The 25,081-nt window shown below is 33.8% G+C and overlaps 1 protein-coding gene and 1 long non-coding RNA gene across 2 annotated transcripts; both read left to right on the top strand.

Annotated features, from left to right (window-relative positions):
* Positions 1 to 372: 372 nt before the first annotated feature.
* LOC132758633 (uncharacterized) lies at positions 373 to 5,460 on the top strand. The gene is made up of 3 exons (XR_009629605.1): positions 373 to 982; positions 2,837 to 2,953; positions 5,263 to 5,460. It is a non-coding gene; the product is annotated as an uncharacterized LOC132758633 (long non-coding RNA).
* Positions 5,461 to 12,692: 7,232 nt separating this feature from the next.
* On the top strand, positions 12,693 to 14,280 carry LOC132758631 (uncharacterized). Its single transcript, XM_060750325.1, has 2 exons — positions 12,693 to 12,950; positions 13,385 to 14,280. Coding segments are annotated over exons 1-2 (411 nt in total). The 5' UTR covers positions 12,693 to 12,949; the 3' UTR covers positions 13,795 to 14,280.
* Positions 14,281 to 25,081: the final 10,801 nt, after the last annotated feature.

Here is a 25,081-nt window from a genome sequence, read left to right as displayed (position 1 = left end):
AACGGAAGAAAAATTCTAGGGCTAGATGACTGCTTTACTGGGAATTTTCCCAATGAAGAAGATAGAAGGGACCTTGAAAAGGCTTTGTTTGGTGAAGATGATGAAAATTCAGAGACTGATGATGAGTGGGATTTACCCCAGATCTTGGTTTCCGAGAAAGGTTCAAGTATTGACAAAACTAGTTAATTCCTCTTGCACTACTCAGTCAAGTGTCTCAGATAATTTACATAAGTATAACGTGCCAGAAAATTGTGATTTCTTGGCTCCACCATCTGTTAACCTTGATGTTTGGAAAGTTTTAGGCAAGAAGGGTCAGAGTCAGGATCGTTGTTTGGTGGATATCCAGAATATAATTGTGGCTGAGATGGTTGCAGTCAGTTTAACAGTTTTCGCGAGTAGAAATAAGCGTTCCCAATAAAAATAAATCAACCATCTGCTATCTATATCGTCGGTGTTTCGCTCTTTCTCAAGTTTCTTTGTAATTATTGTGAGCGCTTAGACGTATACACTCTCAAATGTTGGAATATTTTGTTCTTGAAGTGTTACAATATAGCCAATTCATAATAGAAATGGGTAAAAGTCGATTTCAATTGAAATGGCTGAAAAATTTTAGTTGGGTACAGAAATCAAGTGATATTAGAAAGGCGCATTGCCGAGTTTGTATGAAAAATATTGAAATCGGTAGTATGGGAGAGAGCGCCCTGAAGTCACGAAAAAGTTGAAAGTCACAAAGAAAATTTTAAAAAACAACAGAAACAGGGATCATGTAATTTGTTTTTTGTTAAACAAGAAGGGATTTTTATTGAGGCTAAAAAGACTAATTCTGACTCAAATAACAATGTAATAAATGATAACGAGGTTGCCTCTATGTCAAAGCCTAAAGAAGACTTTTCCAGTGGTTTGTCTTTGTGACTGAAAGTATAATATAATAAGGAATGGTTCCAAAAATAAGAAAAAAGAAATTGAAGAACTTGAAGTGCAGGTAATAAAAGCAAAAGTTGATTAAAAAAGTAAAAATGTTAAACAACATGTATTTTTCAATGAATGTTGTGGCTAAAGTATATTATTAATAACAAGAGCGATCAGTAATCACATGTGTCGCCTCATGATGGCCAATTTCATGTTGGGACAAATTTTGTGACAGACAGACAGACAGACGGACAGTGCACAACTAAACTTGGTACTGATCATTCCTGTAAAGTTTGGATAAAATTGCATCAGTAGTTTATGAGGAGTAGTCCAGAAAAGCTTTTGTGTATCTGGCAACACACAGCAAAAAACACCTTTCTATCAAAGGGCAATAACTCGGCCAAAAATCATTCAACCAGAAAACCCTTGCAACATGCGCAAGGACTTGAGCTACAGATCAATCCTGTAAAGTTTCATTGAAATTGCATTAGTGGTATAAGAGAAGTAGTCCGGAAAAACTTTAAAAATAAAAATTATTAAAGGGCCATAACTCAAACAAAAATCATTGAACCGGAAAATGCTGACAATATGCACAACTAGACTTGGTACTGATCATTCCTGTAAAGTTTGGATGAAATTGCACCAGTAGTTTATGAGGAGTAGTCCGGACAAGCTTTTGTGTATCTGGCAACACACAGAAAAAGAAACCTTTTTATTAAAGGGCATAACTCGGCCAAAAATCATTCAACCGGAAAACCCGTGCAATATGCGCAAGGACTTGAGCTACAGATCAATCCTGTAAAGTTTCATTGAAATTGCATTAGTGGTATAAGAGAAGTAGTCCGGACAAACTTTAAAATTAAAAATTATTAAAGGGCCATAACTTTGACAAAAATCATTGAACCGGAAAATGCTGACAATATGCACAACTTGACTTGAGACTGATCATTCCTGTAAAGTTTGGATGAAATTGCACCAGTAGTTTATGAGGAGTAGTCCGGACAAGTTTTGTGACAGATGGACGGACAGACAGACAGACAGACGACGGAGAAGTGATCCCTATATGTCAAATCTTTATAATCTTTGCTTAAAGTTAAATCTTGCAGGAAACAACGTGCGAAAATTGTCCTTGAAAATGCAAAATTGGTCTTGAAAAAGCCCTTGAAAAGTGCTTAAATTAAGACTACATGATTCTGTTTGAACCCTGGTCTCGTGTCACTGACAGTCATTCATGATTCGGTAATTAAACTGGTTTGCGTTTACTCACGAGATTTATATCCGAAATCTTTGTTTTTGTCAGTGTTTGTTCAGAAAATAACTTTAATTAGCAATTCAAACAAACACATGATTTTAAGTTTGTGATCACCAAAAATCCCGGTCGATGCGAATAAAAGAGAAGCCATTTTTGTTGGACAAAGTTTTGGTTCAATGCACACGTTCTATTTATAACTCACTCACTTATAACTTCGTTACTACGGGTCAAAAATACTTTAGTTTCTTATGCAACACCGCATTCGTTTCATTTTTCAGTCTGCTCAATTTTGTTTCAAATTAAATTTTATTATTTTTATTTTAGAAATCCTTCTTTTTTCACACATCAACCAAATTTTAGTATAATGTAACCTTAAAAACAGTCTGGATCATAGGAGCGCATTATTCCACTGTTAAGCTTCGAAAAGATAAAGATCAAAGAAAATATCGTGAGTTGGAAAACAGAACAAAATGTCAATTTTTAGCGTCCAAATACAGCGCCGAAACAAAGTGATAATGCCATGGACAATATTCTATTTTATTTAATGTTAACCAACATGTATTGTGCTCAAAATGTTAATTTCTTTTTCTCAAATATTGATTAGTGTCATTTGATTAACAGGTTTGACATTACTCATCATATATATCTACTGTATAAATGTGTTGTTTTTTTCAGAGGATCACCCGGAAAGTCTTAAAAAACTTGCGGGCAACTTCAAGGAGTTTTTAAATACTTGTCTGGCCGAGGAGGCAGATGAGGATGTGGAGCAATGTGTTTCAGAATACATAAAGGGTAGGTAACTAATACCAAATAAAATCATGCATTTGATCATTTTTTTTTTAAAGACGTAACACATAAATATTATAAAAAAATTTATCACACTTTTCTTACTCACAAAACCACAGACGTATATTGATTATAGGTCCATGACAAAATGCATCGTGAAACATCAAAGATAAATGTTGGATATTGGATTAGACATTGTTAACAAAACTAGAACTCTGCGAGTCAGATGTGTCGCCTTGTGAACAATATAATTTAGGAGAAATGGCCAGGACAAAAATGAAATATGAAAACTAACAAAGGGCAATAACTCAAAAAATAATAAGTGCAGAGCAGCAGTTTCTGTGCACTGCACTTCTTATCAATAAGATCTATCATTCTATGAAGTTTCAAGTCCATGTCTTATAATCTTTGAGAAATAGCCTGGACAAAAATAAAGTATGAAAATTAATAAAGGGTAATAACTCACAAATAAGAAGTGCAGAGTACCGGTTCTTGTACACTGCACTTTTTCTTAATGAGATCTATCATCCTATGAAGTTTCATGTCAATAACTTTCATACTTGAAAAGAAATGACCAGGACAAAAATAAAGTAAGAAAATCTACAAAGGGCAATAACTCAAAAAATAAGAAATGCAGAGTACCTGTTCTTGTGCACTGCACTTCTTCTTAATGAGATCTATCATCCTATGAAGTTTCAAGTCCATGGCTTTTATACATTAGGAGAAAAGGCCCGGACAAAAATTAAGTATGAAAATTAACAAAGGGCCATAACTAAAAAATTAAGAACTGCAGAGTACCGATTCTTGTGCACTGAGATCTATCATCCTATAAAGTTTCAAATTCATAGCTTTTTTAGTTGAAGAGAAATGGCCCAGACAAAATTAAAGTATGAAAATTAACAAAGGGCAATAACTTAACAAGGGTGCCATAGTCACAAAATACGGCCGTTTACGAAAGCTTTAGATGGAGATGGGGGCATTATGGATAAGTGTTATCTAGCAAGCAAGTTTTTATCCTTGGCACTGTGTTGTTAAATGAACCTTAAAACAGGGAAGATAAAAAGTACATGTAATTGTAATTTAATAACTAAAAAATTCTGATTTAAGATTTTATTCTAGGGAAATACATTTCATTACAATTCTTAATCTTTGAATGAGCTGAACTGATATTTACTTGAAAATTAAAATATAATTAAATTTCTATGAGAAAGTATTTACATTTGATAAGGTAATTACTGTATGATCTTTATGAACAAATACCAAGTCTACAGAACACCATAGTTATCACAGTTAAGAATCTTGACCAATGAATGAAACATGTGTAAATAAATGTTACATTCTTTAGAACATACTCAAGTCCAGAAAAGAGGATTATTTTATGCCCTTTGATTAAATTCTATTTTTAGAATTGAAAGTGAAAGTAGATCAAGGGGAGTAATTGTGTAAGTCATTTATGAACAAAGTAATAACTTTGTTGTTGCCTTTTGATTAAATTCTATTTTACAAAATCTGGATATTTCATCATCTTTAGTGACCTTGACCTTGTATATATTGACCTAAATTATATGTATCACAGCCATAGTCTTGATAATGACCATTTGTGTTACAATCCCTCAATAAATGATGACTAAATGGTCCATATACACATCTTCATATTTTCATCTGAACTTTGACCTCTATGTGTGACCTTGACCTTGGCCGCAAGGACCTGAATCTTGCACGCGACACTCTGCCTCACAATGGTGAACATTTGTGCCAAGTAATATTGAAATCCCTCTATACATGTGGAAGTTTTGCTCCGGACAAGCATAAGTTTGAAGTCAACCAGACTAATAGTGACTGAGTTATGCTCCGGACAAGCTTTAGGGGACGCCGACAACGCCGCCGACAACGCGAGGACGCCGCCGACAAAAGTAACCCCTATATGTCACCTTTTCAAGGAGACACAAAAACCTAGATGAGTAAGCCTTTCACCTCTGCTTAGACAAAAAATCTGGTTCTGAGGGAGGGGCACAAGTCAAAAGGTTATGACCTCTCTATGTTATCTGGATCAGCCCCTTAAATTGATCACTTTAATGTGTTACCTCTCCAGATTTTATATTATTATTACTACCTTCCAACTGTATGTTTTTTTATGTGTTACAGGACACATACATTTTAGACATTAATGTTTATATTTACACTCCTTATATCAAACCTTCCCAAGATGATTGAACAAAGTATCATTTCTGCTGTTCACTAACAAGTACAAGGTGAAATGAAAACACTTCTTTGAACTTTTAATTTTGTAACATACAAGTCTCACTTTCTTACAGGTCTGTCCCAGACTGTCTCAAGTATTGGAGAGCCAAGGCTTTCTTTGGAGGTAAAAGCTAAAAGTGCAGATAATGATGAGGTAACTCTATACAGTAATATTTCCGAAACTTTGGAATGTTTTCGTTTTAAATATCATTACGTAAGCGAGTTCTTTAATGGAATATATAATGGGAGTATAATGTAGGATCCATTTTTTATTAAAGCTTGTCTGTTGGTAGAAGAAAAATAGCAACAATGACGCAATTTCTAACAAGAGCACCGCTAGGCGGAGCATTATATGCCCGAAAGTATATTTTTTTTAGTAAAGAACAACACATCCGAGCTTTGCAACTTGGTGTGGATGCAGCCGACATCAGCTATGCTTGCAAAGGTACCACGGTTATAAAAAGGGAGAAAGTTGTATTTCACAATGGAGACGTGTATTGTTTGGAGACGTCGATCGTTCCAAATCCATCAGAAAATTCGGCAAGAGCAAGAGAAACTCAAACGACATCATTCAACTGCAAGCACTGTGGACATCATCCATATTTGTGAGAAAGCTACAATAAAATAAGGAAAGAAATAATTATCGTGTTGTGACTGTGTATTAATAAATAATAAATAAAATTCATCATTAAAAAAGAACTTTTGGACTGTGAAAACTAATATAAAATTTACATTTAAAAATTTCATTGTGATAAAAATTTATATTATAATTATAATTAACTTATGAATACATAGTGTGGTTAAAAAGACTGGCAGTTTTTTTAAGAAATGATTCAATTTACTTGACCCGTTGCACAGAATGCAGCTTTCAATACACTTTTTGTGTGTTCTGTTATTCAAATTAGACATATTCAGTATGAATTTCATAGATTTCAAACAATTTCTGCAACAAAAATATTTCTCACAAAGATGAGCCTAGTACATCTTTAAAAGAACAAGAGATATATTGTGTGTATGAGCTCATTTTGGCATTGCTTAATGAAAAGGCCTAGATGATGATATTGCTAGATTTATCTTAGAGGTCATATAGAAGGTTTGAAGAAAAAGTTGCATTTACAAAGAAGTGGTTTTATAAAATTAATCTATTAAATCTAATAAAACATTGATAAAATTGTTTAAAATTCATTTGTAAGGTCTTTAAATGAGTTATGCAAATTAATTAGTTCACCTGTGACTTTATAGATGAACATCAATTTTTCAAATCCAAAGCATTCATATCTTTGTCATTTCTTATGCCATTTCAAAAATATTCGTATTGTTTTGTCCAGCTTTTGAAGCTCTGTAAAATTAAAGAATTTGTTAATTTGAAAATGTTCTTTCAATAATTATGACCTTTAATTATGTGATTTTAGAGGAGTAAATGTCCTTCCATGTTAAGATTATGGCTATAAATATAATTGGTGTATGTTTTCCAATAAGTTTAAATGTCAATTTATGTGGTGCAATTTACAATAGAACTTTGTTAAGTCGGAGTTAAAGGGACTGTCATAAAAACTTCAGTACATTGGGACTTCAACTTGTGTTAAGTTAAAAAGCAATGCCACTTACTTAAGAATATAACATTCTGACTTAGACAAAATTTCGAGCCTTGGCATATTGTGCTGCTTTTACGTCTGTGATGCTTGAAAATTAGGTCATTAATTGCAAGGTCAAGGTCACTGAAGGTAACAAAATATCTAAATTTTTTGTCTGGGGCATATCTCCTACACACAAAGTGGGATTTTAATAAAACTTCAAAGAAATATTCACCTCTATGAGAAGCTGTGTTGTGCAAATGAACTAGGACTCTAAGGCAAAGGTGAAGGTCATACATAGAAGTTATCAGGGGCAAATCTTCTTTTTTGCAAAGAAGAATTGTAATAAAACTTGGCACAAATGTTCACAATTGTGAGGCAGAGTATCATGCACATAAATCAGGTCCCTGCTGTTAAGTTCAAGGTCACACATGGGGGTCAAAGTTTAGATAAAAATATGAAAATGTATAGGAACCATTTAGTCATCCTTAATTGAGGAATTTTTGCACACATGTTCATTATCCTGACTACGGACATGAATCTGATGCAAAATCAAAGTCACTAAAGATGATGAAAAATCTAGATTTGGTTTGGAGCATATCTCCTACAAGTATGGAAGAATTTTTATAAGACTTTCTAGAAATGCACACCACCATGGCTCCATGCATGATTAATTCAAGGTCACACTCAGAGATAATTGCTATGCATAGCCAGAATGCCCAGATCTCCTTCAAAAGCTTTAGTGATGGGCTTATATTGCGACAATGTTGCCCTTATTGATTAAAGGCAATTGTATTCAATGTAAATCCTACCAAAGGATTACTTCAAATAAAAAAAAGCTGATTTGGTAGTGGTGGTGGTAGGAGGAGGGGGTAGAGACCTAATAAGACCCAAGCATTAGGAAGCAGTTGCTGTCAGGGCATCAATCAGATCTTTCTTAAATATAATTTTCAGTTAATGTTGAACATTACCAATCAATTGATGGCAAGAGGAACTATTCCAAAAAAGCATATTGCTACTATTGTAAGAACTTGTACAAGTCAAAGATATCAAAGCACATATTTGCTGCTGCATGGAAAACAAGGGTGAGAAAAATCAGTAAAATGGAACTGAGAAGCAAAGAAAGAAAAGCAGAGTTACAGAAACTGAAGAATGAGGGCAACTTCAACCATAATGTTGAGGTAAACAAACTTTATCAATAATATTATAGCTCACCTAAGCACAAAGTGCTTATGATGATCTTTCTTGCTCCTTAAATGCATCATTGTTCATGGGACTTCTGTATATCCCCTGGCTAAATTTTATTCTACTTTGCACTGATATTTGTTGGTCAGACCTCTACTAAAGGGATGTTGAAATACAAATTTTAACAAGCTTCTTGTCTGAAACCAGAAGGTCTACAGCTCCTATTAGTAGGTATAAAATAGGCTGGGAAATCATACGGGCAGGGACATACGGGCAGGGGCATACGTTGGGGGGGTACATCATACGTTGGGCAGGGGCATACGTTAGGGCACATCATACGTTTTGGGTAACAGCACACGTTGGACAAGTCATACATTATAGGGCAAATCATGCGTCAAAAGAAAATTTATGACTTACGTCACGTGTCAGGTTGTATTTAAAATCGTTGGTTTTGGTAAATAGAGCTCATTGCGGACCAGAAACTTTATTGGAGCAAAGTCGTTTAGCTATTTTATGGAGGCTAATACCGTTTTACCTCCTGAACTGTGCAAGGGGATTTATGATGATTTTGTGAGAAAACCTTACATTCCTTTATCACGTGTCTTGAATTTCGAACTCAATGAAGTGACATTGTTCTGCATTTTACCAATAGACTTCTATTTTCATCTTAGCAATGACCTGAAAATTAGACAATGGTTAACTGTTCCAGAGACGTTTCAAAGGTTTAAGTCTTTATCGTTAAAGTTGTAGAAGAAAAAGAATGTCTCATTAATCTAGATTCAATTCACTGGGAGGCATGGTTGGAATTTGTAGTAAATAACCCCAAGGTGTGCAGAACCATTCATCACTGGAGAACTGGAGGGGAAATTGCATATACTTATCATTGGTCAATCTTCTCTTCCAGAAGTGAAACATGAGTGACAAGGAAAAGAACAAAATTTTACAGCGATATTATTTTAAAACAACAAACCCAGCATCCTATGCAGGTGGAAAGAAATTGTTCAACGTGCTGAATAAAAAGCATCCAGGAATATTTACAATCGCTTACATTAAACAGTGGTTAAATAATCAAGACGCCTATTCCCTGCAAAAACCACGACGCAATAGATTCAAAACGACCAACGTGCGTGTAACAGGTATCGGAGAGCAGTTGGATATAGATCTCCTGTCAATGTCAAACCTAGCCGATGAGAATGATGGTGTGCATTTCTTACTTTGTGCCATTGATATACTTTCAAGAAAGCTTTGGGTCAGACCATTGAGAAACAAGACGGCAAAGGTCGTTTTAACGGCTATGAAAGACATTCTAAGTGACATCGCGCCAACTCAAATCAAGAAAATTCGTGCAGGTAAAGAAAGTGAATTTTCCAACCAATGGTTTAGGAAGTTTATGAAAGACAATGACATTTACTTCTTTACAACGAACAACACTCCCTAAAAGTAATTTCGTCGAGAGAGTGCAGAGGACTTTGAAAGAAAGGTTGTACAGAATGATGAGACACGAAAGGAGCTATCATTATATCGATGAACTACAAAATGTAGTTGAAAGTTATAACGCGACACCACATCGCTGTTTAAACGGTTTATCTCCAAACGATGTCAAGAAAGATAACGAAGCCGACGTGTGGGCGCAAATGTACTTGAAAAAGACCAATAGAAAGAAAACAAAGCCTACGTTTCAATTCAAAATCAGAGATCTCGTACGCATTAGCTTTACTAAACAACCATTTCAGCGAGCTTATCAAGAGCAGTACACAACAGAGGTATTTAAAGTGGTGGGAAGACTTTTAAAGCAAGGCATTCCAATGTACAAGCTGATAGATTTGAATGCTGAAAGAATAGTAGGTTTGTTTTACGCGATTGAACTTCAAAAAGTGAACAAAGATGAAAACAGCTTATGGTTCATCCAACGTATCATAAAACAAGAGGGCCATGATGGCCCCGAGGTCGCTCACCTGTATATAGGCCCCCAGTACGGGGACAGTTTAAACCCCAGGGATTTTATTTGAACAAACTTGGAAGACACCCGTTAGAAGATGTTTCATGATGTTAAGTTTTTACTACACACATATAAAATAATGACCTTCCCCCTTTCTCTCTCCTCTCCTCCCCCCCCCCCCCCCAGGGCCAATTTTAACCCAAGGGCTTTTATTTGAACAAACTTGGTAGACACCCATAAGAAGATATTTCATGCTAAACATCTAAGCTCTAGCTCATTTGGGTTTTTTAAAAAAGATTTTTTAAGTTTTTACTATACACATATAGTTAAAAAGAATGACACCCATTGGGCGGGGCCAGTTTTGACCCCATGGCTTTTATTTGAACAAACTTTGTAGACACTTACTAGAAGATGTTTCATGCTAAATATCTTAGCTCTAGCTCTTCATGTTCTTTCAAAGAAGATTTTTAAGTTTTTGCTATACATATATAAGGAAAATCAATGACCCCCGGGGCGGGGCCAATTTTGACCCCAGGGCTTTTATTTGAACAAACTTTGAAGACACTCACTAGAAGATAATTCATGCTTAATATATAAACTCTAGCTATTTTGGTTTTTTCAAAGAAGATTTTTTAAGTGTTTACTATATGCATATAGGGAAAATCAATGACCCCCGGGGCGGGGCCAATTTTGACCCCAGCGCTTTTATTTGAACAAACCTGGTAGACATCCATTAGAACATGTTTCATGCTAAATATCTTAGCTCTAGCTCTTTGAGTTCTTTAAAAGAAGATTTTTTAACTTTTTACTATATGCATATAGGGAAAATGTATGACCCCCGGGGCAGGGCCAATTTTGACCCCAGGGCTTTTATTTGAACAAACTTGGTAAACACTTATTAGAAGATGTTTCATGCTAAAAATCTTAGCTCTAGCTCTTTGGGTTTTTTAAAAGAAGATTTTTTAAGTTTTTACTATATGCATATAGGGAAAATCAATGACCCCCTGCGGGCAGGGCCAATTTTGACCCTAGGGCTTTTATTTGAACAAACTTGGTAGACACTCACTAGAAGATGTTTCATGCCAAATATCTAAGCTCTAGCTCTTTGGGTTTTTTAAAAGAAGATATTTAAAGTTTTTTCTTTCGGTTGCCATGGCAACCAGAGTTCTGCATGGAATTAAATTCTTTGAACAATTTTTAAAGGAGACCACCAAAGGAACATTCCTGTGAAGTTTGGATGAAATTGGCTTAGTGGTTTATGAGGAGATGTCATTTAAAGTAAAAGTTTACAGACGGACGGACGGACGACGGACGGACGCCGGACGAAAAGCGATCACAAAAGCTCACCCTGTCACTTTGTGACAGATGAGCTAAAAAGTAGACACCAACAAAAAGATGTTTCCTGCTTAAAATCTAACCTCTAGCTCATTGGGTTTTTTAAAAGAAGATTTTTTAAGTTTTTACTATACACATATAGTTAAAAACAATGACACCTCTGGGGCGGGCCAGTTTTAACCCCAGGGCTTTTATTTGAACAAACTTTGTAGACACTTACTAGAAGATGTTTCATTCTAAATATCTAAACTCTAGCTATTTGGGTTTTTTCAAAGAAGATTTTTAAGTTTTTGCCATACACATATAAGGAAAATCAATGACCCCCTGGGGCGGGGCCAATTTTGACCCCAGGGCTTTTATTTGAACAAACTTTGTAGACACCCATTAGAACATGTTTCATGCTAAATATCTTAGCTCTAGCTCTTTGGGTTCTTTAAAAGAAGATTTTTTAAGTTTTTACCACATGTATATGCATAAAGAGAAAATCAATGACCCCCTGGGGCGGGGCCAATTTTGACCCCCAGGGCTTTTATTTGAACAAACTTGGTAGACACTCTCTAGAAGATGTTTCATGCTTAATATCTAAACTCTAGCTATTTGGGTTTTTTCAAAGAAGATTTTTTAAGTTTTTGCTATACACATATAAGGAAAATCAATGACCCCCGGGGTGGGGACAATTTTGACCCCAGAGCTTTTATTTGAACAAACTTTGTAAAATGGAGTTTCAAACTTTTGTGATAATCATTATATGCTTCTCATCAATCCATGCTTTGCAAGAAGAACACTATATGGATCAAAACTGTGGTGCTACTATTGACTCCAGCAGTAGAATTATATACGAATTTATTGAACCAGGAATTTACACGAGTCAACATTCATATTTAAATGTGGAAAGCATTACATTTGAAAGATTTCCGAATTCAGTAATTAATTTGAAAAACTTCCCAAATGTGAAGAAGTTCATCGTCAAGTCATTTTTAAATGAAAAATGCCCATTTATTTCGTTGAATACAACCGTTATCGTTCAAATTAATGAAGTGGAGAACACTTGCTCAGCTTTCATGGACCTAGACAGCATCAGTACCGGCAAAATAATGAATCAGGACACTACCCAAAAGCAGGTAAAAAATAACTGATTTTTTTTAATTCATGGCATTTATAATTTAGAATAATGTGGCTGTTGACCCGGGAAAAGCACAATCTCTCACTGATGAAGAGTCATAGGTTTGAACTCTACCACCATGTTCCTTAATGTGAGAAGGTTGACAGGTGCTTGTGGAGGATGAGAGTCTAGTACTGCTTCTTCCCATGTATGATGGTTAGGTCACTGCTCCTCAGATATAATTGATTACTGAAGAATTGTTGAAAACAAACTGAAAAAACTGGAATAAGTATATAAGTATAATGTAGGTACGATAAATAATATTTGAATAGTGCTGGTTATTTAGCACAATGCTATTTTTTTTCTAAAAAATTCAACTATTTTCAGACATTTGCTTCGACAACCAGCAATACACCACCGCAACCGACACCACTAGCCTAGTAAAGTCAACAAAAAGGTTGACATCCAGGTCATCTACCAGGTTGACATCCACCACAAGTGTCTTGTTAACAAAAACAAGATTGACATCTAGAAGGTCTTCTACTAAACTGACATCCACCACAAGTGCCTTCTCAAAGCCGCTAACTCCCACTAGTGCTTTAGTAACAACACAGCTTACATATGCCAGTATGTCTACCTTACACTTTTCTACTAGCCTTAATAAAACAAATCATAAAACCTTTCCTCATTACGCCATTCTATACTCCTTATGCTTTACCATCAGCATGTTTAGTATTTATAGCTGTGTTCTCTTTCGAAAATATATCAAAAAGAAATTGGCAGAAGTGTATCGCAAAATTAATAGACCGCCCATTTTCAGACCATCAATATTCAGAACAAATTCAGTGGATGAGTATTTAGTACCTCTTAATGATAGACTTGTTGGGACACAGGACAGTTTTTCTAGTTTTTCTACTAATTCGAATTATGAAACTGTTGAATTTGATAGAACTGCAATTGCAAAACTGTAAAATCATGCAACTGACTTTATTTTATACTACTATTCATTGTTTACCCTAGCTTTTGCCTATGCTTTTCCCTATACATTTTATTATTTTCAGTGATTGGTACAGCTACAGGATCGGTGACAATCATCACTGCATTGATAATTCTGGTGATATGTCACAAATATAAATATATCAAACTAAAGTCAGTGGCATTGGGGAACTTTAGAGCTTCGTTCACATCGACAACAGAAGCTACTCAAACATTCAATATGAGTGAGCTTTCAACATCAAGAGAAACTTCGCAATCATTGAGTCATTCCTTCAGACCTACCCATAATAGTACAAGAATTTCTGCAGAAATTCATGAACAAGTAGGTAATGAACTTGCAAACAGAACACAGGAACAAGAATTACCTCAGCAGCTAGAATTACCTCAGCAGCTAGAAATTCAAAGTGTAAATGAAACAATTTCAGAGGTAGAGGACAGTCCAATAGCACATAGACTTCGCTCTCAAACAAAATAGATTGAATAATGCCCAAGTTTATTCAGCTCGTATATTTTGGATGTTTACAGGTTCCGTATATTTTGGATGTTTACAGGTTCCGTTGTTATCATTCCATCATTGATTATGAAAATCCATGATATGTTTGCTAACATTCCAACATAAAATTTTAGGGAAGGATGAGAATTGTTCAATTATGCTTGCTGCATTTCAGGTTCAAATTTAAAGATTGTTTTTATAAGATGTTTTCATATCAGCATGATATTACATGCTTTGTAAGTGTTGTGAATTTTACAGGTTGATTACTTTACCAAAAAGTTACTAGATAGAAAAAGAAATATTAGGATATAGGACTTAATTGACTGATTGTCAAAATCTTGAATATTCATCATGTTTAAAATATATATAAACCTACATGTATATAGGTTTATATGAATAGTTTCAACCAAGGTTGTTTACAATTTCAATACTAGATCACCCTTAAAAAATTATTTAATTGATATAAGTGATCCAAGATTATAAGTGTAGGTAGGTAGGTTGATTTTTTTTCTGTTTGTGTTTTGTTAAACAGGATATTTTGAAATTTTTGATAATGTATAACTTGCATGTGATGCTTTAAAATAAAAGCTGAAAATCAAGACAAACCCTATGAAAAAGGTGAACAAAACTGTAAGTAATTAACAAAGAATAAAATGTTTTAAAATTTATTTTGTCTGCATATATATATAAAATTTACATGAAAATGAGTACAATAGAAAATGAGTACAATAAAAAAAACTAAAAAAAATAAAAATAAAAAAAAACATATTAATGTCTTAGGTAAACCATATGTAATTTGTGCACAACTTTGCTATAACATTGCATTATCAGTGACTTTGTAAAATCCAGTTCCAAATGTGTTTAAAAACACAGTCTAGAAGTCTTGTGCATGTTCTTGAATAATGTGCTCCTGAATAATTTCCATCTTGGTAAATCATCTGAAATGTAAAAATACTAAGAGTTAGTTCTCTTAAACTTGTTTTCATGAAATAAAGCATAAAATATTTAAAAGTGTTCCAACATGTATTTTATAACAACCACTGTTTTCAACATGTATGACATTGTTTTAAATTTCACTTGGAGGTGCATACAGACATTTAAAAAAAGATTTTCTGCTTTGAAAATGTATTACAAAGTTTACAACTAAGTGTTTAGGGGGATATAGCTGTGTTTTAGGCTGTCTGGTTAAAATATTAAAGTATTATGTGAAAAGTGTTATTTTGGAAAACTCATTCTAATTGGAAATGATTTACTTTTTAATGTGTGGAAATGATTTACTTTTTAATGTTGAAACTCTGATGGCACCTTTAAAAGATTATCTTGTATATAATGTTTCATTTTGTCTTTTGTCTTTAGTTTAAAAGTTTTGTTTTTTCTTTTAGTTTATAAAGTTTTTGTTCCCTCTAGTTTCTTATGAAAAACCTTCCAGTATTTCAAATTTTCAATTCAAAAAAAAACTTAAAATTTGCTCAGGTATAATGTTTTATTATTCAAGTTTTGTAGAATCTGTGATATGTATATTTTTGTTATGACATTCTGATTAAAGCTAGTTTGGGTAACATACTTATGTTTAACTCTATGTTATCACGGGGGGGAATCACGTGACTTTGTATAGTAATACCCACGAGAAAATGGCGACTGCTGAGCCCCGGTAAGTACCTTATTATGTTAAATTAAGGTGACAAACGTTTCTTAAATAAAAACAAAACCTAGCGTATCATATGCGCGTTAATTTTCTTCAAATGACAATACAAAGTGCATTATCCTACGTTTTGTGGTTTTTGAGAACATTGTTTGAATTGTGTGAAAATTGCACATTCAGCGATAGTAATTTGCACGAAGCGATATAATTTGGTACCAAAATAAATGAAAATAAGCTTTCTTTTTGCACTTAAGACACCAAATCAATCATTTTATTGACATATGTTATCGTAGAAGTCCATATAAAATTTTGTTCGAAGATCTGTAGCCTACAAATGTTCTTTGCAAGTGTTTAGTAAGTAAAACGAACAATTTCTGGATAGTAAGTTACACGAAAACAAAATAGTACGTTTCACGCACAGTTTCCAATAGCTTACTTAAATGTAACGAAACTATTTTATAATTCTTTTGGTTTCAAATTGTGTTCCGTCTACGGTGACAGAGAAACAAATATCGAGAGAGTATTTTAATAATAATTCATATTATTTCATAATACATGTATTCATATTCATATAATTTCATAAAAGATTACTTAACTTAAAATAACTAAATGAGACATTGACATTGATACTCAACAATGTACGTTACACTTGGCCCTTTTTCACGTTAGACTGGACCCGCATCCGTTATCTTTAGAACTAGATTTATAAAGAAATAACTGTGCAGAAGGAAATATTACACCATCATTTATTTTTCAGTATCTGCAATTTGGACCAACAAGAGCTGTCACAGGAGACAGCGAAGCTCGACTAATAAAATACTGGACGCAGTAAGGAGGACAAACTATGAAAGAAAAATCAATTATGTATAATTATGTATTAAGTTATAGTAAAAAAATAACATTTTTTAACATAAATTCCAAGATCAAGGGGAATAATTCTAGAAATAGTCATGCTAGAGTTATGGATCTTGCCACACAACATTTGTGTAATGATAAGAAATATATATTTGAAGTTTGAAGTAGATACCTTAAAAAATAAAGAAGTTATTATATTTCTTAAAGAAAATCTTAAGTTCAAAGACAGATAAATCTGTAAATATTGCTTCAAGAGTTATGAACATTGTCACATGAAATGTAATTGATGACAAGGAATAAGTATTTGAAGTTTGAGGTAGATACCTTTAAAAATTAAAAAGTTAAAATAAAAAATAACATTTTTCTAGTAAATTAATCTAAGTTTATGGGGAGATAATTCTTGCAATATTGGTGCTAGAGTTATGAACCTTGTCACATAAGATGCGGATGATGATAACGTAAATATATTTGAAGTATGAAGTTGATCCCTTTAGAAAAAAATAAGTTAGAGTAAAAAATAATATTTTGTATGGAAAATTCTAAGTTCAAAGGGAGATAAATCTGAAAATATTGGTGCTAGAGTGATGAACCTTGTCACATAAGATGGGGATGATGATAACGTAAATATATTTGAAGTATGAGGTTGATACCTTAAGAAATAAAGAAGAAATAGTATTTTTTGCGGAAAATTCTAAGTTCAAGGGGAGATAAATCTGAAAATATTGGTGCTAGAGTCATGAACCTTGTCACATAAGATGGGGATGATGATAAGGTACATATATTTGAAGTATGAGGTTGATCCCTTAAGAAATAAAGAAGTATCAGTAAAAAATAGTATTTTTTAAGGAAAATTATAAGTTCAAGGGGAGATAAATCTGAAAATATTGGTGCTAGAGTTATGAACCTTGTCACATAAGATGGGGATGATGATAAGGTACATATATTTGAAGTATGAGGTTGATCCCTTAAGAAATAAAGAAGTTTCAGTAAAAAATAGTATTTTTTAAGGACAATTCTAAGTTCAAGGGGAGATAAATCTGAAAATATTGGTGCTAGAGTTATGAACCTTGTCACATAAGATGTGGTTGATGATAAGGAACATATATTTGAAGTTTGAAGTTGATACCTTAAGAAATGACAAAGTTATAGTGAAAAATATTTTACTGCACCAAAACTTTAATCTAAAATCTGGACGCGGACGCCGACGCCGATGCCGACGCCGGGGCGAGTAGGACAGCTCTCCATATACTTCGTATAGTCGAGCTAAAAACGCAAAGAAGAAGACATTCGCCATTTCACATTGATATTTAATGCCATCATAGAACTGGTATACAAAGTTTTTATTAAATTTATTCTTTTATACACTGGCAGATTTTATAAATTAACCCAAGAAGTTTTGTTAAAATGTTATGTATTACTATACGTTTATTTTCTTACCATGTGCAAATGTGTTGCGTCGTAAACTCTTGCTTTTTGTTTGTGATAGAGTAAGTAAATTTTTATAAGATATTCAGTGCGTCCATGACCAGCATCTAAGATTGTTTTATGTAAATATTTTTTTTACTCCACTTGCCTTCATATCTTTGACCGTTTGATTTCAAATATTCGTTTTTCTTTGAAGGTCCATTATGCCTCTTAAATGCTATCATTTTTATTTTAAAAAAAACTGTTTATTTTTGGTATCTTGTTACAGTTTCCGAAAACATACTCATTTGCTAGATACTCAAACTATCTTTTACATCTTTGGTTCTGTTGGAAAATGGTATACCTTTAGTGAATAAGTATTTCGTATGGAAGTCAAAATACTACTTTGTTTACATTTTGCTACCTTAGCGACACATCATATAATATAATGTTCAGTGCTACCTTTTTCAGTTGTAATAAAATACTATCATACGTTTTATCCATTATTTAAACATTATCAAACACATGTTTGACATTTCTAAAGAATTTAAACAATATGGATTTCTGAGGAACAATGTGCCTTTAATCATAACTTGTATCACTGTATCATTGTTGTTTGTTGTTGTTGTTTTTTGTTTTTGTTTTTTTGTAAGAAGTTATATTTGTTCTTGCGAATTCTTCAATATATTTTCATAAATTAAGTAACATAGTGACTAAATGTAACAAATACCGCCATATAAAAACATCGATCAGCATTCAGTTAATAAACATCACCATACCAATTAACAAGCAATTATATTTATTCATTACAGTAAAATGAGGGCCAAGACACACCTGAAACTGCAGAGGTCAAAGAACTACTATCGCCACAGAAAAATAACACTGAGCCGTGTAATATCAAATCCCATCAAAAGTTCATTTGATATATTATAATAACAACCAATTAAGCATTCGTCCTATAGACAAAAAAGTGAAATATTTGATCTTGAATAATGGAAATAAGTATTTTCTATCTCTTAACATATGAACTTTAACTTTCTTTTAATGTATATGTATGCTAATGGAAACTGTGCGTGAAACTTACTTTTTTGTTTTCGTGTAACTTACTATCCAGAAATTGTTCGTTTTACTTACTATACATTTGCAAAGAACATTTGTAGGCTACAGACCTTCGAAAATATATTTTTTATGAACTTCTACGATAACAGATGTCAATATAATGATTGATTTTGTGTCTTAAGTGCAGAAAGTAAGTTTATTTTCATTTATTTTGGTACCAAATTATATCGCTTCGTGCAAATTACTATCGCTGAATGTGCAATTTTCACACAATTCAAACAATGTTCTCAAAAACCACAAAACGTAGGATAATGCACTTTGTATTGTCATTTGAAGAAAATTAACGCGCATATGATACGCTAGGTTTTGTTTTTATTTAAGAAACGTTTGTCACCTTAATTTAACATAATAAGGTACTTACCGGGGCTCAGCAGTCGCCATTTTCTCGTGGGTATTACTATACAAAGTCACGTGATTCCCCCCCGTGGTTATGTTATCTACGCATGTGTAAGTCTTGTTAAATATTAAAGTATTATGTGAAAAGTGTTATTTTGGAAAACTCATTCTAATGGGAAATGATTTACTTTTTAATGTTGAAACTCTGATGGCACCTTTAAAAGATTATCTTGTATATAATGTTTCATTTTGTCTTTTGTCTTTAGTTTAAAAGTTTTGTTTTTTCTTTTAGTTTATTAAGTTTTTGTTCCCTTTAGTTTCTTATGAAAAACCTTCCAGTATTTCAAATTTTCAATTCAACTTCTTAAAACCCAAAAAACTTAAAATTTGCTCAGGTATAATGTTTTATTATTCAAGTTTTGTAGAATCTGTGATATGTATATTTTTGTTATGACATTCTGATTAAAGCAAGTTTTGGTAACATACTTATGTTTAACTCTATGTTATGTTATCTACGCATGTGTAAGTCTTGTTAAATATTAAAGTATTATGTGAAAAGTGTTATTTTGGAAAACTCATTCTAATGGGAAATGATTTACCTTTTAATGTTGAAACTCTGACGGTACCTTTAAAAGATTATTATTAGAATCTTAACCAAAATACCTCTAAATCACATACCTTTTTCATGGTTGGAGGGCAAGATTGCTCCCTCATCAAGCATTGTTTGAACTTCTTTGTCAATTAAACTTTTTTCTTCATCAGAAAAAGCAATTTTGTTTGGGTATTTTCGTTGTGTTGGAAATTTATCAAAAATAATTTATATCCTAAAACTGTTTCAAGGACCCATTTATCTGATGTCAATTTTTTCCACTCATCAAAACACATTTTTAGTCTACTAGAGATACTAACCTTTGCCTTCAAATCCTGGCCCACTAGTTTGGGTTGTCTGCACTTGAAACAGTATGAGTTGCAGCAGATCTCCTTTTGGAAAAATTGTGCTGATAGCCAAATTGACCATAGCCTTGTTGTCTATTGGGTGTCATGCCACCTGGCCTTGCATACGGTCTTCTGCCATAAGTTCCTCTGCCCCTTGCACCTCTAATTGGTCCAAAAGAAGAAGTGGAACTTTTATTCATGGAAGTTCTATTGAATGAGTAATTTTTACCAACTTTTACAATTGTTTCACATTTCTTTATTTCTTTGCCAATGTCATCCCCGAAAAGCCAGGATGAAACAGGGGTATTAATATTACAAATATTGGCATATTTGGCTTTTAAATATGGTCTAAGCATGTAACGTCTATGCACGCTCATGTTAAATTGTACTTGACCTAATAAAGTCAAAGAATCCCCAATCAAGGTCTTTAATTCTGGAACCTGGGAAGTATAAGGCTTCAAAACTTTCGCAAGAGTTAAAATAGGGATCATCCCAGCAGTGACTAAGTTCTGAATATCCCTTAGTAATTTGTCATTTGTTTGAACTCTACGATTTCGAACAAGTTCACCCCATATCTCCTCGTTTACTCTTTGTACTTGCCAATTACATCATTGACCTTGCACTGATTAGTGCATGCAGTGTTTATAAGATCAGCCAATGATTTGGCTATAGGATCCCCCAAATTGGGTGCCTTTAAAAGGGGCTGTGACCATACATCATTTTTTAAGTCCCCATCATTCTCATCATCGGAGTCGTCGCTCCCAAACAATTTATCAACTAATTTTTCTCTCGAAAAACTTGTGTCACGAGGGTTAGAAGGCCCTTCATGATCATGTATGGGACCATTACTAGCAAAAACCTGCTCATTTTCACCATCATCATTGATTGATTCGTTTGGTTGCGGTCTTATAAGACCAAGCAATGACTTCAATTGTTCTATCCCCTCGGGAGTTAACTGGTTTAAATTGACCATATTGTCATTATCGGTCGACCCAGCATTATTTGTATTATTCTTACCTTTCTTTTTCGTTTTTTTCTCTACTGGATGTGGAATTTCCGGTTTTAGGGTCATGACTAATACCTTTCTTTTTAGTTCTACTCACGTCATTAACGACGAAGCGAACAGATGACCTTGAAGGTCTATCGCTATCAGACTCGGGTAAACTAGAAAACCCAGAAAAATTATCTGAACTTCCTGAATCTAAAGACAGGACATCGTCCTTGTCTGCACCACCTCTTTTCCGTTTACTTGACATCGTCAAGAAACTTACAATGTAGGGGGAAAGTGGGCTAAGAAAAAACAGCGGAACTTACTCTATAAGCAAGAAAATATATACAAAATATATAATTTCAAACTGTAACAACGTTACACAATATTCTATAAATGCCCACAATTGTTAACAAGAGGGCCATGATGGCCCTGAGGTCGCTCACCTGTATATAGGCCCCCCCCCCCCCCCCGGGCCAATTTTTACCCAAGGGCTTTTATTTGTTTATTTGAACAGACTTGGTAGACACCCATAAGAAGATGTTTCATGCTAAACATCTAAGTTCTAGCTCAATGGCTTTTTTAAAAGAAGATTTTTAAAGTTTTAATTATATACACATATAGTTAAAACCAATGACACCCCTGGGGCAGGGCCAGTTTTGACCCCTGGGCGTTTATTTTAACAAACTTTGTAGATATTTACTTAAAGATGTTTCATGCTTAATATCTAAACTCTAGCTATTTGGGTTTTTTCAAAGAAGATTTTTAACTTTTTGCTATACACATATAAGGAAAATCAATGACCCCCCCCCGGGCGGGGCCAGTTTTGACCCCAGGGCTTTTATTTGAACATACTTGGTAGACACCCATTAGAACATGTTTCATGCTAAATATCTTAGCTCTCGCTCTTTGAGTTCTTAAAGGGATATTCAGGCAAAATAATGACAAAAATATTAAAGTGATCTTTTGTACTCATCTCGCGCTAAAATGACATTTCTAAAAGTTTCAGCATAAATTTCTGTTAAAATTCTCTATATTTTGGATTTGAAGCATAAATATATCTATATATGTTTAACAAAATTTAAACGCCTATAGAATCACCGAATAATTTAAAAACAAGTCAGGTGACTTAAAAAATCGTTGAAGTTACATTAACAGATACTATGGATATTGTATGATTGAAACAAACTTAAATCATTCATTTGACATGTTCTTTAACGTTTCCAGAGTTCACTGTGACAACTATTGTGAAATCCTAGCGCTCTAACCTGACCCACGCGGGTCAGGTTAGGAAACCGCCAATTTATTCTTAATATGGAGCAAAGTTTTGTTCCTTTGACTGTCTAATATATTTATTTTGAGGGCATTTACAGAATTAGGAACGAAAAATTCAAAACTAAGAAATGAAAATTTTGCCTGTGTCTCCCTTTAAAAAGAAGATTTTTTAAGTTTTTACTATATGCATATAGGGAAAATCAATGACCCCCTGGGGCGGGGCCAATTTTGACCCCAGGGCTTTTATTTGAACAAACTTGGTAGACACTCATTAGAACATGTTTCATGCTAAATATCTTAGCTCTGGCTCTTTGGGTTCTTTAAAAGAAGTTTTTTTAAGTTTTTACTATATGCATATAGGGAAAATCTATGACCCCCTGGGGCCGGATCAATTTTGACCCCAGGGCTTTTATTTGAACAAACTTGGTAGACATTCACTAGAAGATGTTTCATGCCAAATATCTAAGCTCTAGCTCTTATGGTTCTTTAAAAGAAGATTTTTAAGTTTTTACTATATGCATAAAGGGAAAATCAATGACCCCCGGGGCGGGGCCAATTTTGACCCTAGGGCTTTAATTTGAACAAACTTGGTAGACACTCACTAGAAGATGTTTCATGCTTAATATCTTAGCTCTAGCTCTTTGGGTTCTTTAAAAGAAGATTTTTAAAGTTTTTACTATATATTATATGCATATAGGGAAAATCAATGACCCCCTGGGGCGGGGCCAATTTTGACCCCAAGGCTTTTATTTGAACAAACTTGGTAGAAATTCACTAGAAGATGTTTCATGCCAAATATCTAAGCTCTAGCTCTTATGGTTCTTTAAAAGAAGATTTTTTAAGTTTTTACTATATGCATATAGGGAAAATCAATGACCCCCTGCGGGCGGGGTCAATTTTGACCCCAGGGCTTTTATTTGAACAAACTTGGTAGACACTCACTAGAAGATGTTTCATGCCAAATATCTAAGCTCTAGCTCTTATGGTTTTTTAAAAGAAGATTTTTATAGTTTTTTCTTTTGGTTGCCATGGCAACCAGAGTTCTGCATGGAATTAAATTCTTTGAACAATTTTTAAAGGTGACCACCAAAGACACATTCCTGTGAAGTTTGGATGAAATTGGCTTAGTGGTTTATGAGGAGATGTCATTTAAAGCAAAAGTTTACGGACGGACGACAGACGGACGACGGCCGGACGACGGACAAAAAGCGATCACAAAAGCTCACCCTGTCTCTTTGTGACAGGTGAGCTAAAAAGTAATTCAACATTTCAACAATACACGTGGTAGCTTACCTACGAAGTCTACGTGAACCTATACAATAAGCTTGCGACAAGGTCGCTGAAATGACTATGAGTTAGCCGTGCTCGTGTATTGGGTTAAATAGTATCATGGTCACGTGATTCAGGTAAAGATTTTTACCTGTAAAAAGCGACTGGTCATGGGTCACTGGAGTGATATGCTTGTATATTGAAGGCAGAAGGCCTAATGAAAATAATGGCCTGATAAGTCATAGGCTTAGCAGTAAAATTAAATGTTTTTGTGTCAAACAATAAGATAAAGAATTAATCTAAGATTACAAGCTTTTCATTGATTAATAAATTGAAAATCTTACAATAAATCAAGTGGCAAGTATCAGAATGACAATTCTACTTGAGATTAAGGAACATACCTTGTATATTTTTCACTGGATATACCTCAGTTATATGGGTATATTGTGGGCTGTACTCCCTGAGAAAGTCAGAAAGGTCCTTGAATAGTTCTTGAAAAGTCTTTGATTTTTTTATGACTTGTCTGAATGTACCATATCACATCGACTAATGTAAACACATTTGAATACTCTTCTTTAAAACTTGGAGGCCTATGGCCAAGTGTTTAGAACAACAAAATGGACTCTTATAATGTTATGTAAGATCTTTCCAAAGGAGTCAAAGATAGTCACTAGGGGTCACTTCCTTTCATAAAAACTTATGTATTAGAAAATTTCAAAAGTCTTGTCAGAAACTTTAGGACCCAGAGCTTAGATATTTGGTATTAAGCATTGCCTGGTGGGTCTATCTACTTAAGTTGTATAAATTGTGTCCCTGGTGCCAAGGTTAGCCCATCCTGGGGCTCATTTGTTTTACATAGACTAAGTCACTTATAGGACAACACATTGGGATCTTGAGGCTTAGATAGTCTAGTGAATTTTATTCAAATATCCTAAAAATTTGTCAGAAAGGTTGATTCAATGATTTATAGCTTAAAGGGATACTCAGGCAAATTAATGATAAAAAAATAACAAAATGATATATGAACTTAAATCATACTAAAATGACATTTTTGAAAGTCCAAGCATGAATTTTTGTATAAATTCTATATATTTTTGGTTTGAAGCGTAAATATATATATATATGTTGAATGACGCTGACAGAATCACCAAATAGTTTTCAAACTAGTCCTTTGACTTGAAAAACCCCAAAAGTTGCAATAACAGATATTGTTAATAGTGTATGATTGAAACAAGTCTAACCCTTTGACATGATCTTAAACGTTTCCAGAGTTCACTATGACCACTAATTCTAAAGCTCTAACCTGATCCACATGGGACAGGTTAGAAAAGTACCGTTATATTCTTTATAAGAGGAAAAGTTTTGTTCTGTGACTGCCAAGTGTATTCAGTTTGAGGACTTTTACAGAATAATGAATGAAAATTTTGCCTGTGTCTCCCTTAAAG

This window comes from Ruditapes philippinarum, unplaced genomic scaffold, assembly GCF_026571515.1.
Source record: "Ruditapes philippinarum isolate M1 unplaced genomic scaffold, ASM2657151v2 ctg6825_1_1_1_1, whole genome shotgun sequence".
Taxonomy (NCBI): Eukaryota; Metazoa; Mollusca; class Bivalvia; order Venerida; family Veneridae; genus Ruditapes; species Ruditapes philippinarum.
The sequence above is the reverse complement of the archived record's forward strand: the minus strand, read 5'-3'. Positions and strand labels throughout refer to the sequence as shown.